This window comes from Haliaeetus leucocephalus, unplaced genomic scaffold (genome assembly GCF_000737465.1).
Source record: "Haliaeetus leucocephalus isolate CR32 unplaced genomic scaffold, Haliaeetus_leucocephalus-4.0 Scaffold915, whole genome shotgun sequence".
In the NCBI taxonomy this organism is placed as follows: Eukaryota; Metazoa; Chordata; class Aves; order Accipitriformes; family Accipitridae; genus Haliaeetus; species Haliaeetus leucocephalus.
Genome location: NW_010973351.1, coordinates 804508 through 821149, shown reverse-complemented (window position 1 = coordinate 821149; position 16642 = coordinate 804508). Strand labels below are relative to the sequence as shown.

At 41.6% G+C, this 16642-nt stretch overlaps 1 protein-coding gene across 1 annotated transcript in view; it reads left to right on the top strand.

The window, feature by feature from the left end:
• GALNT12 (polypeptide N-acetylgalactosaminyltransferase 12) overlaps window positions 1-12308 on the top strand; it is a 55174-nt gene extending 42866 nt beyond the window's left edge. Inside the window, exons 8-10 of the mRNA XM_010583586.1 lie at window positions 2506-2619; window positions 9374-9529; window positions 12171-12308. Coding sequence (XP_010581888.1) covers window positions 2506-2619; window positions 9374-9529; window positions 12171-12308 — 408 coding nt within the window. The remainder of the gene's footprint in view (window positions 1-2505; window positions 2620-9373; window positions 9530-12170) is intronic.
• Window positions 12309-16642: the final 4334 nt, after the last annotated feature.

Sequence of the window (16642 nt, the reverse complement as noted above, 5' to 3'; positions counted from 1 at the left end):
GGCGGGCGTCCCCCCCCCCCCCCCCATAAATGGTGCTGTGATCGGATTTTCAAATCTGATTATTTTCAAATCTTTGTCATTTCCGATCAGGTCATTTAACAGCTTAGTATGCACTATTCCCACAAATTAAGTCTTGAATATCTTTTAGGCTTCCTGATGAAGCGTGGGTATAAAGAATGTCTACCAATGTCTGATAAAACAAACTAAAAGAACCAGGTTGGAATATGGACCGTGTATGTTTAGGAATATGTCTGCACATATCACAGGCTTTTATGCATGAAAGAGAAAAATGAGAGAACATACGTGGTAGCATCCTGGGAGTACAGGCTCAGTTTTAAACCATCTGAAATGAAGCTTAAATTAGTAATCTTTTACACAGCTTTTGCTTTCTTGCCTGTATTTAGGCATCGAGTAACATGCGTAGGAGAGTTACCGTAGTTCTGGTGGTGCATGGCATTTTGAAATAGGTTATTTAAAATTCCAGGCCACATAGTGGAGCACGTGCCGGGGGCTGACAGCAAAGAACACACGCTCGGAGCAGTAGCGAAGGTGTTGGGCTGTCTGGAAGGGCACCACGGATAAGGGCTTCGCTGCGTTTATCGTCCCTTGGAGCCAGTAGACAGTGAGGCAAAGTCATATGTTATTAAACATACTAATAAGAGACCCTCTGATCCTGAGGACAGCTGCTGACAACAACCGAAACCGATATATGTTTTTAGAGATAGAATTACCATTTTTTAAGCGGTTATGACTTTAAGTTGACATTTCTTGGTGTAGAAGGGAGAAACATGAGAAGCTTATTGTTTGGTTTATGTAGTTCCATGGTAGTGTTAAAAATCATCTGTAAAAGATGCTTTTCTTTCCTGTTTTTTGTAAATTTAATTCCTGCCTCGTGTTATGAAGGTAAACAAAATGTCTTCTTTTGACAGCTCAAGTAGGGGTGCAGTGTTCTAGCGTGTTCCCATCAAACTAAGCAGTGCTTTCTGTAGAAAGGGTACCCAGGGTACCATATCTTTCACTTCTGGTGAACTTGGGAGCTAAAACTAAGGATGAATTTTATACACCAAATTGAGATGTTAGTTTATCCCGTACTGACAAATTACACTGAATGCATAGTGGAAGCATGTTCAGAGAGGAATTACGAGGCAAAATCTCTAAGGGTAGGGCTTCAGTCCTCCGTTCGTACATTTGGCTCCCACAGGAGAGCCTCACGGCCCCAGCAGACCTGCAAGGGGCCCCGAGCCGTGGCAGCTCCATGGTCCTTCCCAGCCCCCCAGTGTATTGCTGTTGCCTTGGGCCGGCAGCCCAGGCATGCAGAGTGCCGAGAGCTTGGCTGTCTTTCAGTGGGAGTGGGCACGAAGCAGTGGAAAGAAAACATCGGGTAGCAATAAAAGTAGAAGTTGGGAAAGCAAAATATATGTTGAACACGAGTATTTAATTTTCCAACTTGTGTGGTTTGCTCTGTTGGTGGGTCTGGGTCCTGCGGGGTTTGTCTTGTTTGTTTGGTTTTAGCCTTCTGCAATCCCTTCGTGTCCATTCATTCTCCACATTAAAAACTGAGCATGCAATTATCACGACTAGGGAAGAGCGGCGAAATTACACCTTGCTGAAGTAATCTTCTGAGATTTACTCTGCTTATTCTTTTTGTCTGTGATATAATTACACTCAGTAACGGAGGCATTCAGCTTGAACCTATGTTTACAGAACCTGTTTTGCTCTGTGTAATTTTAAATTTGGTTAAGTGGCTAATACTTGGAGTCAGTAATTGTTATGGCATTGTTTACCTTATTTTGTTACTTTTGCCTCCTGAATACTTAAATGCAAATCCTTGTTAATTAGCCTGATGTTTTTAAAATCAGGTAACTTAATACTTTAAAATTTAATCTAAAAGTTATGCACTATTGTGTCAGAGATCAGCAACACTGGTAAAGAATGGCTAATATCACACTTAGTGTCTCTTTCCAAAGATGTATCTTATCCACTTTCATGCTTTCTGGTCTTAAAATTTGTCTGCTTGTTCAACCTCAAGAGGGTACTGGAGTCCTTTCAAGAACAAATCCTACTGTCTCCCATTTGACAAACTGAGAAAAGTATGTAGTCATCTTTTCACAAGAAAATTGAACAAGTAGATCCTGGGGGGGTGGTGGTGGGGGAAGATATGGCAGACTCTTTTGTTCTGCATGAGTTGCTGGTTTGTTGGGTTTTAATACGGCTTTTCATAGTTCCTACCTACTTCATTTGCAAATACACTGGAACACAGTGTTGTTCCTAGGGGAAGCCATCGTGTCTGGCTGCTTCAATGCCCGAAGTCAAGACTAGTCCCAACAGTTTTATTTCACATTAGTCAGAGAGCTGTTGCCATTGGATCCATTTGATCTATTCCAGTTAATTTGCACCAGCTCTGGGATATAAACCTCACAGCCCAGCAGGATGGGTGTAAAGTGACTGCAGCATATCTTCCTTACTTTAGATTAATACTTTAAAATATTCTTTTGTTTTGATTAGCTGAAGAATAGAGGAATGGCAAACTTCTGTTTTGATTATAACCCTACAAATGAACATCAAGTAACTGGACACAGGATCATACTGTACCCATGTCACGGCATGGGACAAAATCAGGTAAGATTCATGTTATATTTTCATTTTGACCAACACTATGGTTGTAATGTAAAAAAGTGTGGTAAAGGCATTGCCGTAGGGCTGAGAGAATATGTTGCCACAGTGAGGTGATCTTAGATCCAATTTTGATTCTTTTAATTTTGATGTATCTTCAGGTCAGATTTTCTTCATTCTGAAGACCTGTCTACCCAGAGCAGGGAACTCATGCATACTTTACTTATGCCTTCCCACAGAGCTCATTAGCAGGGGTTAATAGCACAGCAGCGTGGCTATCGTGCTTATAGGCCAGTGTTTGCTCATCTCCAGCTGGTCTTGGGCAGACCAGCACATCTCTGAACTTTTGTCTGTCCACGTCTCCAAAGCCGTTAATAACGTTGCAAACCTCACCTAGTTCTGCCTGTGTCTGTCATCGTGCCACTTCCTCTTGGTGCTTGTCTATCTGTGCAGGAGGTTTTGGATGGCATCTTCTCCTGTACTCCATTCCACAGAAATGTCCTCCTGGGCTTGGGCTCTGGAATCCTGGAGAGCAGGGATCCCCTCTAACACTTTCATTCTTGCTCTCTTGGTTTTAACTTCTGAAGCTGAAAGTTCTTGCTGGTGTCTTTCTCCATGCGGATTGAAACTGTGTGCAGCAGTGGTTAGTTATGATACCCGTAAAGCTCTCTGTATAATGTCATGGTAAAAGTGTTGTGGGGCACCGTGTGCCCATCTACAGTGGCCATTTCGCATGGTTTTGAGTGGCCACCTTCTAGAATTGCGGTTTGGTGTTTGATGTGTGGCATGTAACACGTACTTGCCTATCTAGCTTGATTTTTGGTTTCTAACCCAGATTAGACTATATGGCATGCTCCTAGTGGGGAGGGGTGGAGAAATATGTAGGGTCTGGTTGAGGGTAAGTACATAACCCAAAGACAGTTTGGGTGGCTTGACTGTTTGGGGTTTTTTAAGGAAATTAATCCAAACATTCAGTTAGGAAAGGAAAAACAAGTTTGGAAAAGAACCAGAGATGTGGCAGATAAGCAGTGTATCTGTTATCTTTCTGAACTCTGCTTTAAGAAAATATTAAAGCTTGAGGAGTGAAAAATAAGTCTGTACTGAGGAGAAAGCTTCTAATATGAATTGCATTTTAAGTGAGGAAAGGAAATCAAACAATAGTCTGAGCACTGTGCTTCGGATCTTAAAAGGAAGTAGATTTGTTTCTGATAGCAAGTTTATTGCCTGAAGTATTAGAACTATTATTTAGTATTATTTATTAGTTTATGTCTAGTTTGTGTCTTAACTTTCCTAATGTTTCTGTCCTGGAGGCCAAGATGCAGGGGAAGGTAGGAAGAGAATCTTGTGTCATAAAAGCCAAAGGATCTCGGTACTGACAGATACATGTCAAGCACACTAAGCCATGTCACACCAACCCATTTTACTCCCTCAGTTCAGCTCCATGCCCAAGTTAAGCATACTTCTATACACCTATATAGAAGATAGCCTAGTTAAGCCACATCCTTATGAGGAAGAGTTGATTGCTTTTGTAGATTAAGAAGTATTTAATGTATGGGATTACATGCTCACATGCAAAAGGTATTTATAGATTTTTTTTTTTTTCCCCCTGGTATTACAGACTAAAGAGAGGAAAGGGGTTGAATCTTTTTGTGTTTCTCTGAGCAAAAAAAGGTTATTTAAAGTTTATCCCTTCCACCAAGAAAAAATAAAGACGTAGGATAAAAGGTGAAAGCAAAAGAGAAGTACAATTTAGAGTTGAATTGTTATGAGATGACATTTTTACAGTTATCCTTTGTTTAGCTAGCACTGAAAGATTAAGTAAGTTTACTGCAAAGATATCGCACCACTGCATATTAATAGTTCTTACATCTCCACTGATGGTGCGATGCATCCACGTACCTGCGATGACAGGCACCGCACTGAGAGCTGTGCAATTACTGCTCCCTCTGCTGGCATCCAGGCAGCAGGAGGAAGGAGAAATGGAAACACTATCCGACTGCAATATAAACCGAGAAAAGAAAATATGACGTGAGACAAGAGAATTGCAGAGTCTGAGGAGGGAAGGCTAAACACAGGAAATGGGCAAAACAATATTAGTGAAATGGGCAAAAGGCATGGGAGGGCTGATGGGAGTCAGGGAAAGGGGGCCAAGGTGACAGAGGGCAGAAGAATTTTGGGACAGAGGTAGGGCAATAGGCGAGAAGCAGGGCATGTGTGGCAGAGGAAGGAGTAGTTAGGAGCTACTGCAAGGGAGCGTGGAACAAGCAGAATCACTGGAGACCCATTTAGTGGAAAGGGGCAGGGGGACTGAAGGTGGGAGCAGAGGTACCAGCTGGCAAGTGGGGGCACGAGTAGGGGTGACAGGTAGTAGCTGCAGGAGAAGTAGTGGACAGTAGGAAGAGCTGCGGGTGAGGGAACAGAGGGAGGCTAAAATAAGATGTAGAAGCACAAGTGAGATGGGAGCTAGAAATCAGGATTGCTGAACTTGCACCTCCTTTTTCTGGCTCACAAATAGCCATGAAACCTACCAGCAGGACATTTCTCTCCATTTCCTTCCTGTCACCCTGCCCTTTTGACAGTCATTCTTAAAAGGTAACAGGCTGTTCCTGGTGGTGTGAATTCCTTAGCTCAGTTGGCAGGTGACAGTGGCAGGACCAAACAGGTTAAATCTCCCATATGTACATCTACTGCTGTCAGCTGATGGAACTGATGGTGACAAGGTTGGTCATTCTCTAGTTGTATCAACGCTGAGGAGAGCAAGGCACTTCACCCCAGAGTTTCATAGATGTTTGCTGACAACAGGCAGCCCTTAACTTCTGTTTTGTCCTTGGAAGGGAATCTGCTATCCTAATCCCAAGCTCTTCTGCCTGCTCTCCTCCGGTCTGCCCTCATCACTCCATTCATTACCTATACACAGCTTTAGCAGCAAACCCTCATTACAAAGCTTCACTCCAGTCCCCTGTCCTGCACCACATCACAGACAGCTCCAGTTTCTCCACTCCGTGCTGTTTAACACTTTCTTTTCCATGCCGGCTGGCTCCCAGTTGCTTCTCTAACACCCTTGTTCTGTCTGTCCCCTCACTTGCTCCTCCTACCAGTTACTATCCACACTAGGTGACGTTTTGCTTCTTTTCACGTGCCTTTCTTCTTTCCTGGCTAGCTCTCATTTTTAATTCTCTAGTCTTCTCATCTCTTCCTTCAGTTGCATTTGTTCTACCATTCATCACTTTCTTCGTCAAATACTGCTCCCTGCTGCACATTCACACTGTCTCATGGTATAAAGGAATGACATTTATTTTCCAGAGTACAGCTCAGTAAAGTTATTCTCCAAAAATATCTTGATAGGATTTAACATTAATGAAGGTTAACTTGGTCAGCCATATGTGTCTTACACTCCAGTACGCCCATCCTCTGGCATGATATGGTAGTGGCAGGTGGCTGTTTATGTAGGGGACAACTGCAAAAGTTCTTTGCACTGGAAGCAATTCCCCACTTTAAGTGACCTCTGAATATCTGTGTGCGCTGTGCTGAGAGGAGAGAGCTCTCTACTCTCGATTTTTTATGAAGTCCAGCACCTGCTCCCATTTTATGTCTCAGTAAGTAAAACCACTCTCAGAAACTAAGGTCCCTGGTATTTTGTTGCTATTTTTCCTTGAATCCTTGGCCTAAGTGAGAGGGTTCCCTTTAGTCCTTCTGAGTTGCTTTTGTGTAAGCAGTAAGAAAGCTGACTGTGGATTGTTTAAAATTAGCATGTTCATTATAGCAAGAAGGTGAGGATATGACTGTGGTGATAGGAGCTGAGTGTATGTGGAAGAGAGGCAGAAAATACACAATACACTGGCTACTCGGTGCTTGCACCTCAGGCTGCAGATGTGGAAGTGTCTGCCCCGGCAGATGAGAATGAAAGGCTTTGAAATTCAACACCAGTACAGCCCATTGCCCTTCATGGTATGGCTGGGAAGCAGTACAGAGGGCACCAACGCATGACGGCAGGAAGCCGACCTGATGTGGTAAGACAATGGGAAACCACTGAGCAGCCTGCTTTGTCTGACATTACCCCTCCAATATTCCTATTTGCAGCCGATAGATTTAAGGCAAATAGGGAGAGGCAAACAAAAAGCTTAGCAAAGCCCTTGGGTTTTCTGTGAAAGGGGTATCAGACCTGGTAACCTCTCTGCTGGTTCTACCCATCGAGTGCAAACTTCTTCGTGTGTGCAGAAGAGCGGTAGCCAGGCACAGAGAGGGATGAGAGTGTGTTTCAGGGTCTGGTGAGGTAGCCAAAATCTGCCTCCATCCCTGGTACCACAGAGCACTGATGCGGCTGGAGCATATCCCATAGATCACCCAGAAGCTGCAGGCACTGGGTAAAAGGCCTCATCGAGTTTCCCAGTAGCGCTTCAGGGAATGTACTGGTTCTCTGAAGGAAAGAAATGCAGTAAGGCTACTAGTTACTGGGCTATGGATCAGTTTGATAATGCTTCCTTTCTGCCCACAGAACCCACTGGGCAAGGAAAGAGCACTAATAAACACTTCACCTTTTGAGGAGGAAGAGATTTATCTCATGTATTACCAGAGCATGAAAAAGCCTGAAGCCTGAAGTATTTATTCCATTTGAAACCGTAAAGGGTAAAGAACTGTATAATGTTCATTGGGCAAGGAGGCAGGAGTGCTTGGTTGCTAATACTATAACCTCAATCCTTCAAGTTACCCAGAAATTAACCATTTTACTTGCTCTTCTCCTCCAAAATCTGGTGCAAGTCCTTGAGAGACCATTCAGGAAAGCTGTCAGTAGTAAGGAGTGCTTTGACCTAGTAGCCGCTCCATCTATTCTTGATGCACCTTGTACAATCAGCAGCTTGCAGGCTTTCACTGATACTGTATACAAATTGCTAAAAAGAGTTATACCTAATAAATCCACTAACGAGTAAGGCTCTAAATGTGGCCTTGTAAAAGTGGCAGCTATAAAAAAGTGTTCCTCCAGACACAAACTAGCAGGAGTGAAGCTTTTTCTTTATTCAGGGGTCATAGGCTTAAAATGAGTGCCCTTATAGCTCACTGTGCTGCCTGAAGAAGCAGGCTTTCCATGTCCCAATCAGATACCAAACCTGGGAACTAAAGCCTGAAGGCTGGGGAATAGCCCCTGCCTATTAGGGTAAAAAATAGTAATAAAAATTGGGCAAATATTATCACAATTGACTTTTGATGATGAGACATTTCTGGCATAAAGCAAATGTCGTAAAGGCAGTGCAGCCTACATCACAGGAACAGGTCCTAGCAATAGGTTTCAAGGGGAAATCAGGGTCTTCTGGGTGTTACGTCAGCAGGTAGACTTCAAACTTGAAGTTGCTTTCTCGAAACGCTCACTTCACTTTATGGCTTACCACAAATGAATGGTGGCACACAGGTTAATTCTTGGGGGTCAGTCACTTGCATCACTGCTGGGGGGGCGGGGGGAAAGCCATGAAGCTCTACAGGCTGACGCAGTAGGCAGCGTTGGTCTGTGTACGGCTGCGACAGCCACCTCGGCAGAGAAATTCCTGATTCTGATAAAAGGAGGGGCAGATTTCAGGAAACAACTATCATCAGTGTAGTCTAGATCAGAGCTCTTACACCTGGAAAAGGGTGACTGCAGACTTTGTAATCACATGGTCCTGTTTACATTAAAACCGCATTTCCAGGTTCTCTTTCAAGGTTAATTAGCCTTGGTGACTGTTAAGGATGGTTTTGTGGTAAGTTCAAGTATATACGATATTTCTGAATTGGTACAGTCCCCTTCACACAGCCTTACAGTCTCTTTCTCCAGGGCTGAAACAAAAGAAGAGATTTCTTCTCTCCCTCATCCTTTTGTTGGTTTCCACTAATGCAGCTATACTATTGGTAACAAGCAATTTTCTGATGTGTATAAGACTCTCCTCTACTGAGTATAATCTAAATCAGATCTAAACACACATCCGTGCACTACAGTTATCTAAATTATTTACAAGTGTGCTAAATACAAACAACTCTCAAACTCTGACGCTCTTTAATGAAGTCCAAAATCTGGCAAATGTCCATGATAAATAGAAAAATTTTAAGGAAGTCTCCAACCATAATTGCTACAGAAGCCAAGATGTTTTACAGAACGTTCAGAACACCTGTAGAGTATTGTACAACAAGCAAAGCCAGTAAATTGTCTTTAATAAAATTCTGTTCATGTTTAAAAGCAGCTGTAGCTGATTTGCTTCAAATAATATCTTAAAATGTTATATAATAAAATGCTCATCACCATGCATCCTGAGTACTTTGTAACTGGAAATGAACCTTGACCAAACTGCATTTGAACTATGCAGTGAGCAACTTCTTAATTAAAAGTAACATTGTTTTGTGACAACTGAATTAAGAAGGCATAATGTCAGGCTATAAACTGTTTTCCATCACATTTTTAAGGGTGAACTAGAATGTGAAAGTAGAATATTACAGTCAAATTTTGTAAGTTCTTTAATGCTGGAACGTCTGTTTTCCAGGGCATTTATTCAGCATTTCATACATTTTAAGTGCTAGCAGACTAAAGCAGTGCTGTGGTGAGATTGATTTTCTGTAAAATAATAGGCAAACAGCAGAAGTTAAGGCTCCTTGAATATTTTTGGCAGAATTTCTCTCCACAGTAGCAACTTTAATATGTGAACTTAATTATAGTATCTTAGTATATCCTTCTTATAAATACTTTCTTGTGTATATATGAAATGACTGTTGTCCTTTGTTTCTTCTCTTGGGTTTGTAGTTTTTCGAGTACACATCCCATAATGAAATACGTTACAACACCCGACAGCCAGAAGTCTGTGCAGCAGTCGATTCAGGGACCGACTACTTGACAATGTACTTGTGTCAAGAAAATGTCCATAATATTCCTGAAAACCAGAAGTTCATTTTCAGAGAGGTAAGTGTGCCTGCTTAGTTTTGGGTTTGTTTTTTTGGGGGAGTGGGTAGAAGGAGAATTGTTGAGTTTTTTTCTTTTTATCTTACTGCCTATACATCATGTAGGCCACAACATTGGCATAGATCTCTGGGAGAAATACGCTATCTTGGCTTTTAATATCTGAACACAGAACCAGGGTAGCAGCAGTGTGCAGGTGAAGAGCATGCCAGTCATAAAGAATAGAAAGATGAGAGGAAGGAAAGCGCCCTTCTTAACCTCAAAAGAGCTGGAAAGGTTGGCAGAGGTCTCTCTTTGCCCAATCCACATCAAGCGTGCTCTGCGGGCTGCTCAGTTCTGTCTCACATCTCACCCCTACTTTCTTCTGAGAAATGAGGTGCCTCCATATACCCCTTCCCCAGCCAGTCTCATTGCTGGCCTACTTCTGCTCTCCTTTCATGGACTTCTTTTATTTCCCAGTATTCAAACCACCATATATCCCTGATACTTCATATACCACCATTACTTTACACTCTTCCCTCCTTTTGAGCAGCTAGCTGCTGCTTCTCCTCTGCAAACCATCTCTCGTGACCCTTCACGTAAGCACCAGAAGTGCTCCCTGAGCCTTTCTGCAATGTAATGTGCAGTTGTGTAATTTGATGCACCATCAAAAAATACCTTCTGCAATACTCCTGCCCCTACACAGGATGCAGCTTACTGGCTGTGGGGACTCAGCAAATCTGTGCCTCTCTTCTTTGACCTTAATGCCTGCTCCCAAAGGGAAGAAATATTGATAAGTATGGAGTAAATTTAATAAACGTAACGTGTGATCTTAGAAAACCTTGTGTTTAGTAGTTTTTAATCTCTAAAGGAGTTCCTGGATGCCTGAGAGAAAATAAATTGGATGAAAAATGATGGCCTTGGTCAGGTTCTGGGGTGTTATTATTTGGCTAAGGGAAAAGGTCACATAATATATCAGAATGGTATATTTACATAAGGTGTCTGCATAATGTATCTAAACTCTACAGGCTCCACGGTTGACAGATTTCATGCTTAGGTACTACCACCAGTGATAGGTGGCAGAGTAAATTCTAAAGAAAAATACGAAAACTTCTGTCCATTCACTAAATCTAGTCCAGACTGAAGCTCACAGTGATATTACTGAGTAAAACAAAATATTCAGAAGGCTGACTTTATAAATGATGTTGCATTTTTAATGCTGACTTTTAACAAAATTTTTCAAGGTCATATGCATTAATCCCCAAGATGACGTATGACCCTCAGGAAATAATTGAGAAAACACAGTTTTGGAATATATCTGTTCCCACTGCATTCCTAACCATTAACTTTTAGCATCAGAAACTTTAGGAAGTATTTTAAATCTTCTTTCTTCCTCGTGATAACTTTGTGCCTGTGTGTGATTTGAATGTACTGCTCTGCTCCAATTCCTCCTCTTCTGTTGCATTAAATCAAAACTACCAGTCCCCACCTTTTAAGGCAAGTGATGGGTGAGATGTCAGCACCACATTTCTCTTGCTTTGTGCGGAGAAGTGTCAGACGCTGTCCTTATAGATGTAGCATAATCAAAGATTCAAACAGCCTTCCCAGCAGCCTGGCAAGAATTAAGTTCTTACGGGCACGGAGTCAAAAACAAGCGAGGCAGATATTGATTAGTCCACTCAAAAATTTGAATTATCACAATGGAAACGGGAAAGTCATTCAGCAGCCAAGTCTGTCAGCAAGCCCGTGAGCAAGCACGTGCTGCTGGGCATTAGGGGCTGTGGCTCAAGGCGCAATTAGTGCGGTACTCCTGACGACGGGAGGAGCAGACTTCCAAAGGAGTCAAGGTTACGCTCAGAAACATGGAGTTGGCATTTTTCTTTTGAGGCCGCCAGAGGCTTTGGAAGTGGTTACGTGTGGGAGTGTCACCAGGGCCAAGGGAATGGTCTTGGAGCAGGGCGGTTCTCCACAGCTGGCTACGCTGCCTTTTTGCAGCTCGCTATCCTAGATGACAGAGCTGGAGATGAAGTCTTCTCGGAGACTCGCATAATAGGAGGGCCTGAGGCCTCCGAATGTGTTTTTTAGGGAATCTGACTGCGGAGGCCTGTCAGACCTTGCACCTCTGATGCAGCTGTGCTGCCCTCCAGCAAAGCAAGCTGACTCCACACACACCTGCAGGCAAGGGGCACACTTAGATATTTTTGCCTTTTCCACTAAAAATATACCCTGTGAAGAAAGGGGAATTTTTTTTTTTTGCTAAAAATATATCCAGCATCTACACTTACTAACAACATTTTACTTGCGAGATGTGCAGCAAGTTGATGAATTTGGGTGATGCCTGTACTCGGCTTTGTTTTTTTCTGCCCATATTCTGGTGGAGTAATAAAAGGCAATGGAAGTGAATGAAGTTAGCACATCCTTTATAGGCTCAGATGTCAAGACACGAATCACTCTAAAGCAATGTTAATGTAGGTTTAAAAGCAAGGTCGTTTGATAAAGTTTCAGAGATCCTCAAGTTAGGCATTTTGGCTTCACTGCATGGCCCCATGAGAAGGGTATGTGTGATACTTACTTGTTCCTAATGTCTTCTGTTACTTTTAAAACACAGGGATATGCCTGTAGTTTTTAAGACCTGAAAAGCAAAAATTATTTCTGTCTTTTGTAGGATGGTACCCTGTTTCATCTACAGACTCAAAAGTGCGTACAAGCCGAGTCAAATGCTTACGATGGTAACCCAGCACCATTGTTACGACCATGTACGAACTCAGACTACCAAAAGTGGTTCTTCAAAGAAAGAAGTTGATACAGATGTCATCTAGGATATAGCTGAACATGTAAATGTGCTCTTTCTAGTCAGCGGTTAGTCAGCCTTTTGAAAATCATGAGTGATATATTTTTGTATGGAAAGAACTGTAATTAGTTTACAAGCCTTGGATTTCACTTTCTGGAGCATTAAAAGGCACTAAGCATTGAGAGCAATGTAAAGTAAGTGCAGTGGTTGTATCATGCCACACGCTCCTCCTCTTTTCTCTTTATTTGGCAGCTACATAACTGCTTCTGAAGTGTCTTGGGTTCTTTTCACAAGTGACAATATATTTTTTTTAATCTAATGTGTGAAAGTAAGGCAGTCAAAATAATTGCACTAATGTTATCTGCCAATAACTTAAAATGTTTATTTTTCTACTAAAACATTCTGCAGTTGGGCCTTTTAACAGGTAGTAGTTAATAATTCTTGTTGCCTTTTAAATACCAGGAAGGTAAATGTAGGCCAGATTCTGCCCTAAGTGACTATCACAAAACCCTCACTGAAGACAGTGTGGATTTGCACATGACGGCAGTAGGTCTGCAGGGTTTTGCACAAGTAACAGTCTACATGCATACAGATTGCACATGCTTGACAATACTATACATTAAATGTTGTGACGATTTTAGATGCTCATGGCACTTGGCAAGTTTCTAATTGTGCTTAAGTCTGGTTTGGGAGTAAAATGGGGATTTTCTCATCTTTCTTAAAGAAATAAGGCAACAATATTTAAAGGTGATGCTCTGGGAAAAGCTGTTTGGATTCACATGAATCTAGCAATGCGGCTATGTCCCAGACTGCACAACTTACTTAACATTATGTCGATTTTCAATGTGTGTAAAACTTGCAAGATCAGACCTAGCAATAATTCTTGTGACAAATTTCAAAATTACAGTTAGAGAAAATGAATCTAAGAAATTGTATCTTTCATTAAATTTTTAAATGTTTAAATGGTTCATATAAAAATGATTATATAAACAAAAATGGTTTTGCAACTAATTGATATTATATGCAGCTGATATTAATACAAAAAGAATTGTGTTTCAGATATAACTTGTATTTTGTCTGGGAACTCCTTTTCTGGTAAGTTGGCCTTATCAACACACATAGTCCTATTGAAAACGTGGGGTTTAATTTGCACCAGTAGAAGATGTTTTCTGCAGTGGTGTGTGGGATCTGCCTTACCCAATCAGACAAGTAGCATGTATAGCCATGTATTTGGTCATTGACCATCATCATTACAATGTTGATGAAAAGGGTTTCAGCTCATAAGGAAAGTTTCTTTCTGTATCAGCTAGAGGTATGCTTATGTGTAGAATCGTGAAAATTTCAACCTTTTTCCATCAGAAGTCTTGGCATCTGTTTCGATTAGTTTTGGATGGATTTTGTTATTTGCCTTTGTTCATGTTTTCTATAAAATATGTACAGCCTTTTCTTTGAATCCTCATAAGCTCATGCCATTTTGGCATACCTATTTATATGATTAGGGTGGTGTGGGGGGGAATTTCTGCCTGTAGGAGATGTGTACATAGGTTCTTCCAAGGTCTTTCTAAACCCATGTAGATAGAATGTTTTTGTGAGCACCTTTAAAGTTTTGTCTCTGTGGGCTGGACTGATGAAATTGATGTTAGAATTAATAAAATATTTTGTGATTCAGCAGAGTGGGAACTGTCTTAACAACCCTTTTTTTTTTTTTTTCTTGTGGTCAGTGGTTTTCTTTTAGTCATTTCTCTGATCTCTTAGGCTCTGATTCTTGCAGCACTTGGGAGAAGACAGCTTTATTTTATGGTCTCTCAAGTTCCCTTTCCTGAACTCAGTAATGCTTCTGTTCACCTGTTAGCACTTTGTGGAGCCACAAATCAAAACTGGGTGGCTGCATCAGAGAACTGTGAGAGCTCCAGCAACACAGCAAGGATTTTCTATTCATTTCTGCTCTGCCTTCTTGACTGTTGATTGAATTACATTAGTAAGTTAATGAGGGCCCAGCTATTACAATTGTAGACAAAATTCTCATTGACCTCCATGGTCAGTGAGGTTTTCTTAGTTTTGGGACTTCCAAGATTTCATCATCAGGTGGTGTTACGCAAGTGAAACAGTAATTGGAAATGATTTTCCATATGTCTTCCCACTCTGCACTTGTGTAGAGTGTTTTGGGCTTCTAGTTACACGCAGCTGAGCAATTTTCTCATATGCCAGCAAACCTGCTAGCCTGGGCTGAATAGCTAGGCAGACACAGTCATGTTGAGTTCAAAAGCAGACACTGAACGTAGCAACGTCACCAGCTTGCTCCCCTTATGTTGGCCTTTTAGTCCATCTACTTACCATTTTTTCTCGATACCCTTTTCTTCTTCTCATCTCACTGGAATTGTATTAATGTCAAGCTTCAAGTTTGGAGGGTGAAGGGCTCTATGAAGCATCTGATTGACAATGCACATCTTCAAACTTCCTTTTGCAGGAGATCAGGGCTACCTGTTGAGGAATGGACTGTGGACTTTGGGCTTCTCCTGAGAAGGGGCTGGATGCCCCACAGAAATGGAAAAATTGGAGGACTTCAGTCACAAATTGATACTTCACCTGGTTCTGGCCTCCTAGGGCTCTCTTTGAAAAAGCGAGAGAGAGGAACAATTTCCACATGGTCCAAATCAAGAACCAGTAGGTCCCCCCCTTTCTTAGTATTAATCTTCCTTTTATACTTAGAGCCACGTGTTTCTTTTCCCCTTTGCCACTAACTGTGTGAAGCACCCATAAAACCAAAACTTGCAACTCAAGCTTATTGATAACCTTAGATTAAAATAATGGGATACCAGCAGCGCACACTGGGAAGTCATCCTTCTTTCGTTTTGTACCATCACTCTGTTCAAAACAAGAAAGGACATTTTTTAAACATAGAGAGATCGACCGAACAAAGTGTCCGAAGAAGGTATCGTCCCAGCGTACAGTACGCCATATAAAATTGTAGGGTAGAGATAAAGAAATCTGTCTTCAGAAGGGATTTTACTCCTTCCTCATTGCCTAGCTGTGAATACAACCCCTCCTATGTTTACTGCCCTTTTTTAGGCATTATACTGGATCAGCATGATTCTGTGTTCTCCCAGGTTCTTTCCCTTCCCCTTGTCTGATGTTCCTTGGATGTCCCTAGGTATGGGGCATATTTGGCACGGTTGAGGCACAAAAGATTAAGCCAGAAGTATTTTACAAAACTAAACTGTGCAAAATGTTTTCCCAATTTTCCAAGTGCTGTGCTGAATACACCTCGTGAGGAGAACAGTAATATGCAAGGAGTCTTTAACCTTTAATAAATTACCTGATGGTATTATCCCCAAAACGAGAATTTGGGGTTGCACGTACTGATTGAACTTGCTGATTTTTTGGAATAAAAAAAAAAGTCATTTTAAAAAAATGCTTATTTCTTAGTCTTTGTATTCCTTTATTAAAGAAAAATAAATTGCAATCCAGATTGCAGTCTAGTGCCTAATTCTTTATCATAGTTCCTTGAACTCATCAGGTAGCTACCCGTTCTCCTTTCATTTAAACATTGTGGGTCTTTGACATGGGCTAGAACTTACTGAATTTTCACTTCAACAGAAGACAGTATATGAACCTTCCTTCTAAGAACTAAACCACTTCGGTCTTGACCGAACCGTTATGATGGAGGATTTTTAGAGCTTGCACAAACACCCAGGAACAACAGTCATCATTGTATACGCATCGATCAACATGAATTGGAAGCAGTATTTCTTGCTAGCTCTGCTGAAACAAAGACTCAAAACTGTGTTCAATTTTTGTTATAGGAAGTGATAAGATTTACTAGAAGGGGAAATTCATGTTGGTTGGTAATGCTGGGACTGATGGGATTGTGCTCCTGTTCCCTATGTATGAAAACGAAAACACGGGTCGTTACGCAGTGATACTGCTGGGTTGGTAATTTAAAATCTGATGTTCTTTTAATTTCATTTGACTGTCTTAAAGCCTTTAGATTGGGAGATTAATTTGAAATTGAGCTTTGTTCTTGATACCCTGATACAAAGATGTAGCAATCAAAAGGTCTAAAGAGACTACAGGGTTAGGATCATGCAGTTGTGTATACACGCTTGCAACTGTGGGGTTTTTTGGCAGTGTTTGAGAATGCCATATATCCTCGTAACAAAGACAGAATTTTGACTGTGCTAGCAGGTTAACTGAGGTAGGTGGGAAAGTCCTCGGGAGGGAGAGAAGGGAGGGATAGCGGAGCTCCCCCCGTTCTGTCGGAGTGCTAGCAGTTGACTGCAACAGCAATAGCCGGGTTTGAATTAGGGCGCTGCAGTATTCTTCCACTTCCCATTTACAGAGAAAAA